The sequence below is a fragment of the Microtus pennsylvanicus genome, chromosome 4, assembly GCF_037038515.1.
Source record: "Microtus pennsylvanicus isolate mMicPen1 chromosome 4, mMicPen1.hap1, whole genome shotgun sequence".
Taxonomy (NCBI): Eukaryota; Metazoa; Chordata; class Mammalia; order Rodentia; family Cricetidae; genus Microtus; species Microtus pennsylvanicus.
Window position 1 is genome coordinate 79,235,102 of NC_134582.1, and position 17,463 is coordinate 79,252,564.

General features: G+C 53.8%; 1 protein-coding gene across 5 annotated transcripts; it reads right to left on the reverse strand.

Moving 5' to 3' along the window:
• Positions 1-445: 445 nt before the first annotated feature.
• On the reverse strand, positions 446-17,407 carry Tspan17 (tetraspanin 17). 5 transcript variants are annotated; one of them, XM_075969561.1, is made up of 9 exons: positions 16,432-16,719; positions 14,413-14,463; positions 14,194-14,340; positions 13,664-13,834; positions 9,502-9,627; positions 9,214-9,261; positions 8,615-8,731; positions 8,482-8,543; positions 446-473 (listed from the first exon to the last, which is right to left on the reverse strand). In XM_075969561.1, exons 1-9 carry the CDS (start codon positions 16,519-16,521, stop codon positions 461-463), a joined length of 825 nt encoding a protein of 274 aa, XP_075825676.1. In that variant the 5' UTR covers positions 16,522-16,719; the 3' UTR covers positions 446-460. The 5 variants fall into 5 exon arrangements, with proteins under 5 accessions (XP_075825676.1, XP_075825674.1, XP_075825673.1 ...); XM_075969559.1 differs by lacking the exons at positions 446-473; positions 16,432-16,719 and adding exons at positions 6,668-8,003; positions 17,130-17,407; XM_075969558.1 differs by lacking the exon at positions 446-473 and adding an exon at positions 6,668-8,003 and having other exon boundaries at positions 16,432-16,720.
• Positions 17,408-17,463: the final 56 nt, after the last annotated feature.

The following is a 17,463-nucleotide window of genomic DNA, read 5'->3' on the forward strand; positions in this document are numbered from 1 at the left end:
CAACTATACTCACAGGGGAAACGCTATGAGGAAGACACTCCCCCACACACTGGCAAAGATGGAAAGGACAGATAAAGGCCACTAGCGACAGGACAAGGCATTGTTTGTAGGACTGTAAATGGCCGTGACTGCCCCAGAGGGCAAGGCAGGGATATTATGTAAACAAAGCCACCCATGGACACCAACCCAGCCATCCACTTCCAACCATTCATTATATTGGCGTGTGAGCGTGCAAGGATCATGGCTGCCTGCACACGCAGCCTGGAGGAATCCAGCAGGCAATTGGGCTCTGTGGACACCTGCATCACCGGACAGACAGAACTATCTCCTTGAGTTGTGCCAAGTGGGCCAGTTCATGTAAAGAAAATGCCATGGGGAGCAGCCAGTGCACAACCAGCCGAGTTCTCTGTCATTGCTGCTGCTGAAGGGATCAGGAACATCTCCATGTACCGACGGGCAATTATTTCCCAGAGCTGCTGGACAGTGCAAAATTAGCAGTGAGGGTCCAGGTCTGCCTTGCTTCATTTCTTGAGATTTGCTTTCTAGTAAATATGCCATCTCTGGGTAGGGGAGTGGCACAAACAGAGCTGGCAACAGTGGCCACCCACACACACACAGGAAGATTAGGAGACAGCAGGGGAAGGGGTGCTTTCCAGGCAGTTTTGGGTTTGGGTGACCTGAACACCATGTATTTGAACATGTGACTCATAAATCACTTCTAAAGACCGGTGACAAGTCTGCGAGCTCTAATTGTGAGCCCCCACAGACGGGGGGAGAACCGCACCTGAGTTCCAGCTCCGGTGTGATTACAGTGTGTTTCCCTCAGGGTATATGGGTGTGCTGGCCTGGCCTGGGAAAGGCTGAGCTCGCTGTCAGCTGCCTTTCTCCAGGTAGCCAGTCAACCTGGACAGCTAATCCACACACCACACAACCGCTGCAGCAGGACCCAGGGAATACAGATGTGCCCAAGCCCCTCTGCATGCAGGGCAGTGATGTCCTCATCTCTGTATATCTATCTACAAAGGAGACAGGAGGCATCACTGTGGTAAGAGCCTTTGGGTTAATTGTGTGATTTATGCACGTTCTTCGGGGCTCAGATAGTGCTGGGTAGAAATCAGAGTGAGAAGCAGAAGTGAGACCCTAGCTGGCCGCTGCCGGAATCACCTCTGCCATCAGCAAGGACTTGGGGCCACCTGTCTCCCCTGTCCCTCATCCTCCTACACAGTAACGCAGTAGCTGCTCCAGGTGTGAGCCTCAGATGAGAAGGTTTGACCACACCTCTCCCCAGACTAACCTACTGGGAAGAGCCCAGGCTGGAAGAGCCCAGCACTGCCATTTGCTGAGAGGCAAAGCCTACGGACACGCCACCAACTGCCTGCCACATACCATGTCTGTTGGAACAGAAAGCAAGTGGCAGTGAGTTGGGGACAGTGTCCTGGCGTTCATAACACCGGGGGTGGTATTAAGCCTTCTCTGTGGGTGTGTAAAATGAAAGCAAAGTTTAAAGCATGTGAAAGGCCATGTGTGACAGGTCTGGCAAGAGCGACAGCTGGCCCTGTGCACTTGCACCCTTAGGTTCTGCATTTAAGGATCCGGCCGACCACAGGTGAAAATACTGAAGCGTTGTTACTCCTCTGCTGCCAACACATGCTCCGAAGGCAGGCCTGTGGTGGCCGCATCTACGCTAACGTCACCCCCCTCCCTTTTAAAAATGTTTATAGTGTGGGGGTGGGGGTGCACTTGTGTGGAAGTCAGAGTCCAATCTGCAGGAGTCAGTTTGCCCCTCTCAACACGTGAGCTCCAGGAATCGAACTCAGGTCGTCAGGCTTGATGACAAGCACCCTTGTCTACCGAGCCATTCCGCAGACTTTTTTCCTTTTCATGATTCCTCAAGCAAAGCAGCCATTTGCATCGCATCTACATCTATTTTATAACGAATCTAGGGATGACGATTTGAAATAGAAGGGAGGAGCTCGAGAGGTGACTCAGTGGTTAAGAGCACTTGTGCAATGGCCAAGATCAAAAACACTGACCACAACTTATGCTGGAGAGGATGTGGGGTAAGGGGAACACTCCTCTATTGCTGATGGGAGTGTGTTTCTCAGAAAATTAGGAAAGTCTACCTCAAGACCCAGTAATAGTGCTCAATCATACCACGAAGACATTTGCTCAACTATGTTCACAGCAGCATTGTTTGTCATAACCAAAACCTGGAAACAACCTACATACCCCTCAACCGAAGAAATGATAAAGAAAATGTGGTACATTTACACAATGGAGTTCTATACAACAGAAAAAAAATGACATCTTGAAATTTGCAGACAAATGGATGGATCTAGAAAAAAAAAACATATTGAGTGAGGTAACCCAGACCCAGAAAAGATAAATCTAATATGTACTCACTCTAAGTGGCTTCTAGACATAAAGCAAAGAAAAACCAACCTACAGTCCACAACCCCAGACACCCTAGACAACAAAGAGGACCCTAAGAGAAACATACATGGATCTACATAGGAAGGAGAAAAGACAAGATCTCCTAAGTAAATTGGGAACATGGGGGTGACAGGAAAGGATAGAAGGGGAGGTGGAGGAAAAAAGGGGAGCAGAGAAAAATGTATAGCTCAATAAAAACAATAAAGAGAGAGCACTTGCTGCTCTTGCAGAGGACCCAGGCTCAATTCCCAGCACCCACCGGGTAACTATTGAAGAAATAAGTATGCCAATCCTCAAACACTCAATGTAATGCAACATGTATCCAAACACCATGGTTGGAGAGAAGGCTGGGTGGGTTAAGGGTGCTTGTTGGTCTTGCAGAGGACCTGGGTTTGATTCATAGCACCCATACGATGGCTCAAAACCATCCATAACTCTAGTTTTAGGGGATCCAACCCTCTCTTCTGACTGCCACAGGCACCAAGCACACACATGGTGCACATACATACACACAGGCAAAACACTCACACATAAAATAAAATTGAAAAATCTAATAAACACTCACACATAAAATAAAATTGAAAAATCTAATAAAAAATTAAATATCATATAGTACTCCACTAATATATTCAACCTTGTGCCTTTATATATTAATTGAAATAAGCTAAAAGTGAGTAAACTGTGGTCAGCAGTTAAGAGCACCGGCTGCTCTTTCTTGCAGGATACACGAGTTCAATTCCCAACACTCACGTGGTGGATCACAGGCACCTGTAACTCCAGTCCCAGGGGAATCTGACCCCCTCTTCTGGCCTCTGCAGCACCAGGCACGTACATGGTGCACATACACACATGCAGGCAAAATACATGTTTAAAGAGAAAATAAGGTCTGAAGAGGATATCTGTAGGTTCTCTGCAGCTACTGTCATTTTATACGAGCACCATGGATATTTCACGGACACCGAGGGATGACCTTGCAGCCTCAGGGGGCTAGAGGACAGCGAGGACCTAACGAGACTTTAGTTTCATCTGTTGTGTGTTTATAGCTAAAATGAGTACCAGTTTTACCTGTGCTATCAAAAATATCTTAAAATCCAAAGTCTTTACTACATCTTGCCTATGCAGTGAGGCCCACTCTGATTTCTTTATTGGTGCTGGGGAGGAGCCCCAAGGCTGTGCAAGGGCTTCATCGCCAAGCACACTGCAGCCTTCGCTGAGGCTAGCCTCCGCCTCCTCACTCCCACCCACTGCAGCCTTCGCTGAGGCTAGCCTCCGCCTCCTCACTCCCACCCACTGCAGCCTTCGCTGAGGCTAGCCTCCGCTTCTGCCTCCTCACTCCCACCCACTGCAGCCTTCGCTGATGAGGCTAGCCTCCGCCTCCTCACTCCCACCCACTGCAGCCTTCGCTGAGGCTAGCCTCTGCCTCCTCACTCCCACCCACTGCAGCCTTCGCTGAGGCTAGCCTCTGCCTCCTCACTCCCACCCACTGCAGCCTTCGCTGAGGCTAGCCTCCGCCTCCTCACTCCCACCCACTGCAGCCTTCGCTGAGGCTAGCCTCCGCCTCCTCACTCCCACCCACTGCAGCCTTCGCTGAGGCTAGCCTCCGCCTCTGCCTCCTCACTCCCACCCACTGCAGCCTTCGCTGATGCTAGCCTCCACCTCCTCACTCCCACCCACTGCAGCCTTCGCTGAGGCTAGCCTCTGCCTCCTCACTCCCACCCACTGCAGCCTTCGCTGAGGCTAGCCTCTGCCTCTGCCTCCGCCTCTGCACTCCCACCCACCAGCTGCATCTCTGGCTCCCACAGTTTGGTTCATGGCAGTGACGCTTTGTCCCTGTCCTCAGATCAGGGGACAGAAAACTCCAGCCTGTGAGGCAGATCCAACCTATAGCCTCTTTTAACTCAGCTCCAGAGCTAAAGATAATTTCCCATGCTTTAATGTTAGAGAAATCAAAAGGAAGGCAAAGATTTATGACAGCTGAAAATTAGATCACATCCCAGCTACTGCATCCACAGATCATGTCCCTGGCCCCTAGCCATGGATACTTGTTTACATCCTGTCTCGGGCTGCTTTCTGCCGTGGAGGCAGAACCGAGTGGCTTTGTAACTATGTGACTGGCTCAGAATATCTGGTTCCTTGCAGACAAAGCCCCCTGCCCCTTAGGTCTGGACGTGGGAGTGGAGGGGGCCACTTCCCTTTTGTATTCCCAGTCCCGAGAACACTGCCAGCACACAGTAGGTGCTTAGCAAACCTACCTGAATTAATGGAGGTGCATGCAGAACCTGCTGCTTTGGTCTCCTAGAGTGTGGGCAATGACATACACCACCACCACTACCATATTCTCCAGTTCTACTTTGAGCACAGGGAAAGGTTCCCTGGGGGGTGTCAGCTACTCCAAGGAGGAGATGAAGCGGTGGCAAGACCTGAACTTGGCACCAGTACAGTAGGCCTCTGTGTCTCTGGGATAGTGGCCTATCTGGCTTACCTGGCTTATTCAAAGGGATTGCCTGTTACCTGTTGGCCAGGGTTGATGGGCTATGCTGTGTGGTTTGCTGCTCTCTGGTGGTCACCTGGAGAGGTTGTCACCAAAAAACACATGATTTCGTTTTCCTAGGACGCCTTCCTTCAATCCCCAAAATGCAGGGACTTGTCAGCCTGGGCTCTGTCCCTCGCAGGTCTCCACTCACATCCTCCCTGGGGGAATCAGGAGTCAGAGGGAGTCCTCTGGCTAACCTGAGTTCCTAGCTCCCTTTCCTAGGGCGCTGGAGGATACCACACTTGGCACTCGTGTGTACTCCATCCTGACAGAGCTGGAAGGCGTCCTTGCTCCCTACTGACCGGGGACCCACCTAGAGGGATGCATGATGGAAGCCTTGTCTGCTCCCTTGTGTTTTAGGCTTAACTGCAAAGGCCCCTCTGATGGTGAGGACCGCTTGGTCCAGGAACTGCTCCACGAACTGTCGTGGGAATGGGAAGTGGGTCCCTAATCAACCCCAAAGTGCACTGAGAAGTGGTTTATGGTTTGGATCTGAAATACCCTCCCAAGGGCTCATGCATTTGAAGGCTTGGTTCTTATACAGCAGTGTCTAGAGGCAAGACCTTTGGGAAGTGACAGGCTCATGAGGACTCTGGCTTCACTAACCCACTGGTGGCTTCTTAACTTGAAGAGAGGTGATGATAAGAAGGGGACTAGCCGGAGAGAGTGGTCTGGCACACGTCTCTGGGAGTTATGCTTTGTCCCAGGCCCCTCCCCTTGGGCTTTCTGGCTGTCCTGAGTCAAGCAGTTCTTCCACAATGCCCTCCCTAGCACTAACCCTAACCTTAACCACAGGCCCACAGGAAGGAACCACGCAACGATGGAACAGATCCTCTGAAACTGTGAGCCAAAAGAAACCACTCTTCTTTGATTTTTCTGAGGCATCTTGTCAGAGCAAGAAGCTGACTCAGGATAACCACATGCTTCTCAGCGCACCTCGCACCACCAGTGACTGCTCCTTGCCTGCCTCTGCTGTGGAAACCCCAGTATCTGGCTGGGGCCTCCTGTGTGAGCAATGGCTGCAGAGTCTGTGATCAGCAGTGCGGGGTGCGTGTGTGGAAGGACAGGTAGGCAGAGTGGCTGATCAGCATGGATGAATGGATGGAGACCTCTGGAAAACTCCGGGTCTGGTCTACACCATCTCATCAACTTGGGTTCTAGACCCTGGCACCTCCACTTCCTGTGCCCATGCTCTCTGCCCTTTACACATCGTTCCTGCCAGCCCAGCTCCCTCACACCAACCCCATCACGGCCTTGGAGGCCTTACAGAAGCTGTCGCCAAAACTTAGATGGCTGTTCCCCAGAGATGGCACCCTTCCCGAGCCTGCACCCAGGCTCCCAGCTGTCACTCACCCTCACAACACACCAACAAAATGCCTGCCTCCTCACCATCTGTTCCCCGTGAGGAGGCAGCACTGGGCAGGGACTTTGCCTTTCTCCCTCCTGTGTCACTAGTACCTAAGTAGATTTGGATGTCACCTTTTGGGAAGAAAGATAACTTTACACCCTTCATTGGTTGCTAAGAAGACACATGCAATGCCAAGCTGCAGCACAAGGGGGTAGGAGGCTCTGTGCCTCCTGTGCCCCAGGCAGCCTCCCTCCCCTCTGAGTCTGCTTCCTCATCAGAAAAAGAAATTGCAATTCACAAGGGAGATGCGAGCTTTGAGGGAGAAATGAAACCATCTGAAATGAGAAAATCGATGCTTTCGGAGCTGTATTTATTGCAGTGTACATACGACCACAGCCAGGGCCACCAGGAGCTCTGTGCAGCCTATGCCAGGGGTCAAAGCTACCAGGTGCACACCGCCTGGTCAGCCTACATGGCTGCAGCTCCCAGCACCCCACATGGCTCAGTCGTCACGAGTGATGCTAACACAGGAGCTGAAGCTGGGCCCCGGGCTCTCGGTGCTGCCTGTAGGTCTGAGTTAAAATCTGGCTGTCTTACAAGAGCCTACAGACGTCCGGCTTCTCTGAGATTTCCGCTGTCAGTCCCACATTCCCACACCATAGCAGTAGCTACAATGGAGCAGCAGTTGGCTCCTGTGGGTGAGGGCCTGTCTCGACACAGTTCCCACTGACACAGTTCCCACTGTACCCCCCTGCACTCCTGAGCAGACCACCATCATCACCTGGCTTGCCACAGATAGTTCGTCATCACAGAAACTGTTTTTCTGCCTGGTCTCCAGCACTGATCAAGGTCAAGGCAAAACAGGTCCCACTACTCTATCCCACTCGTTGAACTTGGGCACCAGAGCTGTGACCTTTGGACCAGCCCATCCCTCCTTTCGTCCAGCACAGGGAAAAGGCAGAGAAGAGTCACTTCACACGTGCTATCCCTTTAGGCTTATACTGCCTACGGCTGAGCTGGTTTGCTTCTAGTTTGCAAGCCCGGGTAGGTACTGAGGCGAGGGTGTAAAGGAAAGCACTGTGGTGTTGAGGTGCCCTCTAGTGGCCTCAAGGCACCACTGCAGGCCACGGAGAGGGTCACCCTCACAGATACTCCCACTGGCCCTTGCTCCCATAGCTCAGCCACTCTCCTGGACATTCTGACGCCCGCCTCAGTGCCCAGCACATCTACAGTCCACCAGGCTACACCCTCTTAGGGGTGATCTCCAGCACCCCATTCTTCAGATCTTTATGCCTTTCTTGAGGCTGAAAGAGAAGCCCTGAGGTGTTCACCAGGTTGGAAAGGTCAACTCTCGGGTGCTGGGGCCAGGTACCCCAGGTGAGGTGTCTGTCTCCATGTCCTGATGCAGATGACACGGACACTGAGAAGCTGGTGTGGCCACACAGCCATTCTTCGGGAGAAGCAGGGGATGCAGTCTTTAAGGCAACACACCCATTGAAAAGGCTATCTCGGGTGCATAAGTCACCCGGACCTAGGAGACCTGGCTAGGCGGTTGGGTTCAGGCCAGGGCCCTCCATGGAGAGCTCTGAGGCTGTGCTGCCAACAGACCCTTCGGAGATGGTGAGGATAAGCCACTGTTTTTCCAAGTGCTGTTTATTGAGTAGTTTGTAGCCATCACCATGGGTGCTCCTGAGAGGCAAGGGAGAGAGAAAATTCTTGGACTCCTTCAAGAGGCCTGGACACTGAAACCAAGGCGTGCGTCTGGCGGGGCTCAAGATCACAGTAAGAAGAGGCTGGAAACAGCAGACTCCTAAGCCCATTCCACAACTACACAGATACACCACACAGGAGACCAGTGTGAGTTCCCTACCCACCTGGCTACATCTTCCCATAGAGCCCTGGACAGACCACGGCCTCACAACAGTGGGGTGCTGACTCCAGGTGCACTCCTGAGTGTGCACACCCACACACATGAACACACCCCTCACACAGCTCTGTGGCCAACAGTCCGGTGGCTCCCCCAGTGGGCAACGCGCACCTGCTCACAAAGCCTCGGGACTCAGATCATAACAGACGCCCCGCAGGCCTGAGCGAAGCTGCACATCCTAGTGGCCCCGCCAGAGGCCCATTAGACTGGGCACGTGGCCATCACCCCTGGCAGCCTCACCAGTTGGCCTTCACTGCCTTGATGTCACTCACGAGGTTCTGGGCCAAGCAGATGCCAAGTATCTGTAAGACAAACAGCAGGTAAGGGAGAGCGGAAGGCCTCGGGCGAGAGGGCAAGCGAGCCAAGGGCGTACCTGCAGGAGGGCGATGCCCACCAAGACCCCGGCCACCACAATCAAGTTGTCCTGCAGCCACTTCTCGAACTGGCCCACACAGCCTTTGGTGTAGATGGAGCCCTGCTGCTCAAGCTCCTGCGGAAACACAGGACCGGGCTCAGCCTGCCTGCTGCTGTGAGCCTCGGCTCCCGTCTATCCCTCTTCCCAAGCCCACCCCCACTCCAGTGTCCTCCCTGACAATGTCTGTTTCCTGGAACTCTGCCACAGGGCCTTTGTACAGATCTTAACCTGCCTCTGGTCTGAAGAGGCTTTCCCTGAGCACACAGACCTCCTCATCAGCCCCCGAGCTCGCGTGACTGCCCATGTCTAACGTTTACTGTCTTTCTCCCTCCTTCCCTTGAGTACAGAGACCATGCATGAGCACTGGGTCACCAAGGTCTAGAGCAATGCCAACCACAGCAGGTGCCCACAGAGATGGGTGAGCATCCAAGACCTCAGACCCATCTGGGGCCAGTTCCACCCCATAGAAGCCCTAGGATCTACCAAGGGAGCTTATGAGAGGCCCCAAGCCACCCGTGTATCCCAGGTACCCTCAACCCTGTCCCCGCCTCTCTCACCAGTTTGAGTCGGATGTCATAGCCACACTGGGTATTGAGGACATCTTCCTGAGGGGGAGACGGACCGTTAGTATGCTAAGGGAACTGCCATGGTCTCCCTGATGGTCTCCCTGGGTCCTGAACTACGACACTCCTCCTCCACAGAAAAGCAAACAGAAGCTTGGGTCTTGTCGTGCCCATTCATCTGCAACAAAACTCCAGACTTCTCAACTCTCGTGGACACCAGTGCACACTGACACACACCTCCCATGGCTTCGGGAGCCTGCCTCCTCCCAGGGCCCCACTCACCGCAGGGTCCCTAACACAGCAGGAGAAGGGCACCCCACAGCGCTCACGGCTTGGGTTCGAGTCAGTGCAGTTGAAGTAGACATTGAGGTTCCAGTCATTGGGCCCTCGGGCACCACAGCAAGACCACTAGGAAGACAGGAGAGTCTGCTCTCCAGGAGCACACACCAGTGACAAGGCCTAACCCCAGAGCCTCACCCTTCCCACCTGGGGCAAACCCAAAGGACAGAGCTGGCTGGCAACTCCAATCCCCAAAGCAAACAGACCAGAGTCCACAAGACTTGGAGTAGGTTGGTGACTCTGAAAGATGGGACACAGCATGAAGGCTGTGGCTTCCTCATGAGGGGCAGAAGCAAGAGCAAGTCCTGAGGGGACAAAGACACTATAGACCCTCGTGTGTACACTGGGAGGCACTATAGACCCTCGTGTGTACACTGGGAGGCACTATAGACCCTCATGTCTACACTGGGAGACACTATAGACCCTCGTGTCTACACTGGGAAGCACTATAGACCCTCATGTCTACACTGGGAGGCACTATAGACCCTCGTGTGTACACTGGGAAGCACTATAGACCCTCATGTCTACACTGGGAGGCACTATAGACCCTCGTGTGTACACTGGGAAGCACTATAGACCCTCATGTCTACACTGGGAGGCACTACAGACCCTCGTGTGTACACTGGGAGGCACTATAGACCCTCGTGTCTACACTGGGAAGCACTATAGACCCTCATGTCTACACTGGGAGGCACTACAGACCCTCGTGTCTACACTGGGAGGTACTATAGACCCTCGTGTGTACACTGGGAGGCACTATAGACCCTCGTGTGTACACTGGGAGGCACTATAGACCCTCGTGTCTACACTGGGAGGCACTATAGACCCTCGTGTCTACACTGGGAGGTACTATAGACCCTCGTGTCTACACTGGGAGGCACTACAGACCCTCGTGTCTACACTGGGAGGCACTATAGACCCTCGTGTCTACACTGGGAGGTACTATAGACCCTCATGTCTACACTGGGAGGCACTATAGACCCTCGTGTCTACACTGGGAAGCACTATAGACCCTCATGTCTACACTGGGAGGCACTACAGACCCTCGTGTCTACACTGGGAGGTACTATAGACCCTCGTGTGTACACTGGGAGGCACTATAGACCCTCGTGTGTACACTGGGAGGCACTATAGACCCTCGTGTGTACACTGGGAGGCACTATAGACCCTCGTGTGTACACTGGGAGGCACTATAGACCCTCATGTCTACACTGGGAGGCACTATAGACCCTCGTGTGTACACTGGGAGGTACTATAGACCCTCATGTCTACACTGGGAGGCACTACAGACCCTCGTGTGTACACTGGGAGGTACTATAGACCCTCGTGTGTACACTGGGAGGCATTATAGACCCTTGTGTCTATACTGGGAGGTACTATAGACCCTCGTGTCTACACTAGGAGGTACTATAGACCCTCGTGTCTACACAGGGAGGCACTATAGACCCTCGTGTCTACACTGGGAGGTACTATAGACCCTCGCGTCTACACTGGGAGGTACTACAGACCCTCGTGTCTACACTGGGAGGCACTATAGACCCTCGTGTCTACACTGGGAGGCACTACAGACCCTCGTGTCTACACTGGGAAGCACTATAGACCCTCGTGTCTACACTGGGAAGCACTATAGACCCTCGTGTCTACACTGGGAGGCACTACAGACCCTCGTGTGTACACTGGGAGGTACTATAGACCCTCGTGTCTACACTGGGAGGTACTATAGACCCTCGTGTGTACACTGGGAGGCACTATAGACCCTCGTGTCTACACTGGGAGGTACTATAGACCCTCGTGTGTACACTGGGAGGCACTACAGACCCTCGTGTGTACACTGGGAGGCACTACAGACCCTCGTGTCTACACTGGGAGGAACTATAGACCCTCGTGTCTACACTGGGAGGCACTATAGACCCTCGTGTCTACACTGGGAGGCACTATAGACCCTCGTGTCTACACTGGGAGGTACTATAGACCCTCGTGTCTACACTGGGAGGTACTATAGACCCTCGTGTGTACACTGGGAGGCACTATAGACCCTCGTGTGTACACTGGGAGGCACTATAGACCCTCGTGTGTACACTGGGAGGTACTATAGACCCTCATGTCTACACTGGGAGGTACTATAGACCCTCGTGTCTACACTGGGAGGCACTACAGACCCTCGTGTCTACACTGGGAAGCACTATAGACCATCATGTCTACACTGGGAGGCACTACAGACCCTCGTGTCTACACTGGGAAGCACTATAGACCCTCATGTCTACACTGGGAGGCACTACAGACCCTCGTGTGTACACTGGGAGGCACTACAGACCCTCGTGTCTACACTGGGAGGCACTACAGACCCTCGTGTGTACACTGGGAGGCACTACAGACCCTCGTGTCTACACTGGGAGGCACTACAGACCCTCGTGTCTACACTGGGAGGTACTACAGACCCTCGTGTGTACACTGGGAAGCACTATAGACCCTCGTGTCTACACTGGGAGGCACTATAGACCCTCGTGTCTACACTGGGAGGCACTATAGACCCTCGTGTCTACACTGGGAAGCACTATAGACCCTTGTGTCTACACTGGGAGGCACTATAGACCCTTGTGTCTACACACTGAATCCCTCCACACTTGCCTCAGGAATTTTGCAAAGCCTACCCTGCAGGGACAGGAGAGGAACCCAGCCAGCTTTTCCATCCCAACCCACTCCACAAACGCCTGCTAGCCTCATGCTGGAAACACACATCCCTCCCTAGGATATCCTTGCTAACCTTCCCAGATGTGGCCATGGCCACCACAGGCCTGCAGCATGTAACAGTGCAGCCCTAAGTGAATGGTCCCAGCTGCTGAGAAGCTGGCTGTGAGGACCAGGGAGGCTCCAGGATGAGCAAGAGCCGGCTCTAGTGACAGACACAGGCTCCCATGACACCTGCCATATGGCTGTGTGTGCAGCTCTCAGACACAGCCGAGCCAGCACCTGTCCATCACCTGCTAAGTGCCTGCTGTCCCTGCTGCGGAACAGTCTTGTCCTTCACACCACCCACCGACTCCTTCCCCTCTCCCTCCCCTCTTCCCAGCCCTGCCCCCATAGCCCTGTTCTGTATGTTCACCACCACCTCCCCCACCACACTGCCATCACGAAGGGAACAGGCTGCACATTTTAAAAACCCTGAATCTCCCCGCACCTGGCTCAGGGCCTGTCCCAGTTCCATACTGAATAGAGAAAGAAAGAACATGGGAACTTCAGGCTACGTGACTGCTTCCGCCCTTGGGCAGCTCCAAGGTACTGCTGAGTCCCAGAACCAAATCTTATGAAGGTGACTGGGTGTGGCAGGGAGCACCCTAAGGAACTGTGAGGACTGGGAGGTACGAACTCGCCTCATCATTACAGACAGTGCACAGCACCGACTGAGCAGAGGCAGCTATACTCTGGCTGGAGAGACAGATCAGTGGTTAGAGCACTGGCTGCTCTTCCCCAGGACGCAGGTTCAATTCCCAGCACCAATGTGGTGACTCACAACTAACTGTAACTCTAGTTCCAAGGATCTAATGCCATCTCCCAGCCTCTACAGGTATCAGGCACACACATGGTGCACATACATGTACATACACAGAAAAATAATAAAACTGAAAAAAGAAACTAAACCATTATGTTGCTAGATTTGCTCTGATGTCTGCACAAGGACGAAACCATCCAGCAATGCATTTCTTAGAGTCCCTGTCACCGAACCTCAGTGGCTATGCTGGAAGTGAAAGGGGGCTGGCAGCTGTATGTCGTGCAAACTCCGAGGCTCAGTAAGGGGCACCAGCAACAGAGCCTCCGTAGATAGTCTGGGCCCAGACTGAGAAGAAAGAGACCTGCACTGCGTTCCACTTCCTCCTCTGGCCGCAGTTTCATGCGCCTGGGTCCCTACAGGGCTAGGCACAAGGAAGCCTGGGGATTAAGCGGGAGCTGGCTTCTCCTGGGACAGGGGCTCTCCTAGGTTCCTTCCCTGGCATCTGCTGGCCTGGGTAGCTGAGGAAGTCGTCCATGCATGCAGAGAATTTGCTCCCTCTCTTGTGTGCCCATCAGGGACTGCTTGAACGGGACCCATGATGGATATCACACTCACATATTCCTGAGCAAAGTCGATAAGGTTCTGAAGGTCAATATCGTCCCGGTAGGCTTTAACATTGCTGTTGATGAAGAGATTGAGTTGGTCTCGAATCCAGTCCTTGAAGACAAAGGCCAGGATCCCTGTCGCCAGCTCCAGAAAGAAGATGAGGCCGAGGAACACAGAGAACTGGGTTGGGGGCATACAAATGGTAGGCATTGGAGAGGCAGGACTCCGGGGACTCCACAGGCAACAGCTCCCCACTTGCTTTGCTAGACCTAAGGGAGCCACGGTCTCCAGTCTCTACCCACTATTATTCGGGTGCTGCCTCCTTCCAGTCCTGCAGCAGGGAACCCAGAGAGAGCCCTGTGTGTGCTAGGCAAGTGATCTATCACCGAGCTTGCTCCCTCCCTTTATAAATACTGTTTTGTATCAACAAAAGACAGCGTGGTTTTCCCAGTGCCTTGTCTGGCCACCACGCCTAGGAGAGAACTGAATGGAAAGAGCTCAGGGGGCTCCAGTGTTGGCTGGGGTGAAGAGACACTTACGAACTGAAGCAGGAAGGTGTTTTCCCGGAGGGCCCCAATACAGCCAGCGAAGCCCAGCACCGACATGACACCCCCAACCACCACAAACAGCCACACGGGGTCAAGGCCGCCTAGATCTGTCAGCGCTGAGATGTTGGAGAGAACACCCTGCAAATGGGGGAGTGGACCAGTGAGGGAGTGACCCTCCTCTCAGCTTGCCCCTAGGTCCCACTCTCTTACCTTCTCACCCCAGGCCCAGAGGCCGATGGCCAGGAACAGGGCTCCCAGTACCTGCAAAAGCAGCCAGAGGTCAGAGCTGGACACCAGACCAGGACTGACTCTCCCTTACACCCCCTCCTTGAAGAGCATCAGGAAACTGGGAAGACGTGCCCAGGCTGTGAATGGGACTTGGTGGTGCATCTACCTAGGATACCTTCAGAGAGTCTTTTCCATAGGCTAGTTAGAGGAACTGAAGCCACCCCAAGCCTCAGACTGCACCTCAGCCCCTTCCTGGACTCTCCACATAGAGTAGAATCCCGCTGAGAGATCCCCCTGGCTCAGAAAGCATCTGGTCCCAGGTATACTTATGTCTTTGTTTTGGGTTTTTTTTTCTTTTTTCTTTTCTTTTTTTTTTTTTTGAGAAAGGGTCTCAATGTAGTCAAGATTGGCCTCCAATTCACGATGCAGCTGAAGATGACCCCAGGATCTTAGCCTTTTCTGGATGTTCTATCCGGAACCCTTCTCTCCGTCTCATGCCTCCTTGACACTCAAACCCCAGTTGAAGCCCACCACTCTCTCCAGCCACCTGGATATCTGTTTATTTGTTCAATGTTTCCTCTCTATAGGGATCAGCCACATGGGCCAAGAGCCTTTTCTCCACTGTGCTCACAGGGCCAACAGCTGCCTGGGACCCTGAGATATCTAAAACAGGAGGGGAGATGTGAGGATGGAACCAGGGGAATGCCAGTGTCCCAACAAGCTGAAATGCCTGTGGAGAGGAAGGAAAACAGGAGGTTAAGGCTGGACCCTGGTGTGAAGGGCAAAATAGGGCAGATGGAGACCAAGCAGGAGGCTGGGAAAATTAGAAAAAGAGCAAGAGGAGGAATGGGGTTGGTTTGAACAAGGAGATGTTTTGGGGAAACAAAACGTTAGCTGGTCTCTTGTCCAAAGATGAGACAGATCAGATGGGAAGGGGCCGGAGAAGGGATGTTGGTTGCAGAAACAGCACAGGAAAGGCATTTCCAGGAAGAATCCAGAAGTGGATAGAACCCACGACCAGGCAAGGAAAGGGTGGATGGAGGTGGAGACTGGATAGTCTCACACTACTCTAATGGTGTGTCCTCCTCAAAGACCGTGTGTCCAGGGAGTGGCCCAGGATCAGGGGTGAGAGGTGGCTGGCCTTGGCAGTCACGGCTCTCCAAGCCAGGAACTGAAGCAAGATGATGAGAAAGATTGAGGTGATGAAGGGAACACAGGCTGCCCAGATGAAGAACCTGTAGCCGGTGTCCAGATGGCATAGGTGGAGCCAGAAGGGTGATACAGACCTATAATCCCCACACTTGGGAGGCAGAACATCAGGAATTCAAGGGTCCAGACCCCTCCCCATATCCAGGTCCTCTGTCACCCTTCCATATACCCATAGTCAGCTAGATCTGACCTAGTTCTGCTCTGAAGCTCCACATTGCCCAAGCACAGGACCTCAGTGTTCTGCCCACCTCCACTCCCCTGCCCAGACCTCAGAACAAAGCCAGGACCATCATATTTGCCAAACAACAGAAACACAGGGTTACTGCAGTGTGCCCTTCCAGTCACTGATAGGCATCTGTCACTCTCAGCAAATGACTTAACCTCTTGGCTCTAATCATTCAGCCCCCCCCCGTAAACTACAGATAATAATAAGGTAGTGGGGAGACTGTGCCTCATTAGAACTTCAACACGAAACTCGCTGTGATGGCTCACACCATAAATCCCAGCACCCGGGAAGCTCACAAGGGAAAACTGCAGCAAATTCCATGCCAGGATGGGCTTTTGTTGTTGACGTCCCAACAACAAAAATCATTATTTAACAACCAAGAAGGACAAATTCCAGTGCCACCCACTCCCAGGTTGGAAAGCGGAGGCCCAGAGAGTAAAGGTGGATTGCCCCAAGGCCTCCAGACAAGGCCTGTTACACTCAGGCCCTCTGACTTCCAGGGCAGTGTTTCCCGCAGCTGCCCAAACCCTCCAGAGCAGAAGGCTGCTGTGATCCAAGGCACCCACCACAGGGCAAAACCGGCAGCACGTGGGTGGAGAAGAGTCCTTGAATCCTGCTGGAAACAAGTTGGAAAGGCCTGGCGAGAAGGAGAGCATGCAGAGCCCGCTTTGGCAATAGGAGGGGGAGGAAGAAAAGAAAGATGACTTGGCAGGGACCGGATACAGATGCCACCCGGGAGGGAAGCCTCTGTTCCTGCAGCAATGGAATGCTGAATTCTGTTCCCAAGGGATAGCTCCCTGCTCTCAACCAGAGCTCCTGTCTGCAGTTCCAGAGCCTTGGCTTTTGTCACTTCCTGCTCTCCTGGTTCACAAGCTCCTAGTCTGTGGAGATAGACTGGGAATAGGACCCAACCTCAAGAACCTCACACACCCTGCCGGTAGCTGGAGTGGCCAGGAGGCGGGGCGGGGCTCATCCAGCAACTACCGCGCCCCTGCAGTCTTCCGGCAAACGCCGCCCCCTTTTTCGCCCAAACTTGGGGCTGCAACGCGAGACTCCCAAGCCCCCCCTCTGCTGGGACTGGGTCCCGCCCCTCAGTAATCCCAGTAGCTCCCCGAGAATAGTTCTTGGGGACTGGAAATCGGCGTGGAAGGGGTCGGGGACAGTCCCCGGTCTCAAGCTCCTGAGGAGGGTCTCCCCCCGCCCAGAAACTGAGGCTGCCTCGTCCCCCTCCCCAGCGCAGGGCGCGAAGCGGACCCGCGCTCACCCAGAAGACAATGTTGAAGCCAAACAAGAAGTATTTCCCGCAGCAGCCGACTTCAGGGTCCTGGAAATGCTGGTGCTTGCCGGGCATGGTGAGTGGTGACCCGCCGCCCAGAGAACCGGAGCCGGGGACGGGCTCAGCCCTCTGCGGGCCGCCCAGGCCTGGAGCCGCCCCGGGCCTAGCCCGGCGGCTGCGGCTTCATGGCCAAGGCCACACAGCGAGCTGGCCGCCCCGCCCGCCTTGGCGCCGCCCCCAGCGCTGGGACCGCCACACCCGGAGTGCGGTGCCCTCATCCGACCCCGCCTCCCTACAGCGTCCCGGCCCCGCCCACGGAGTC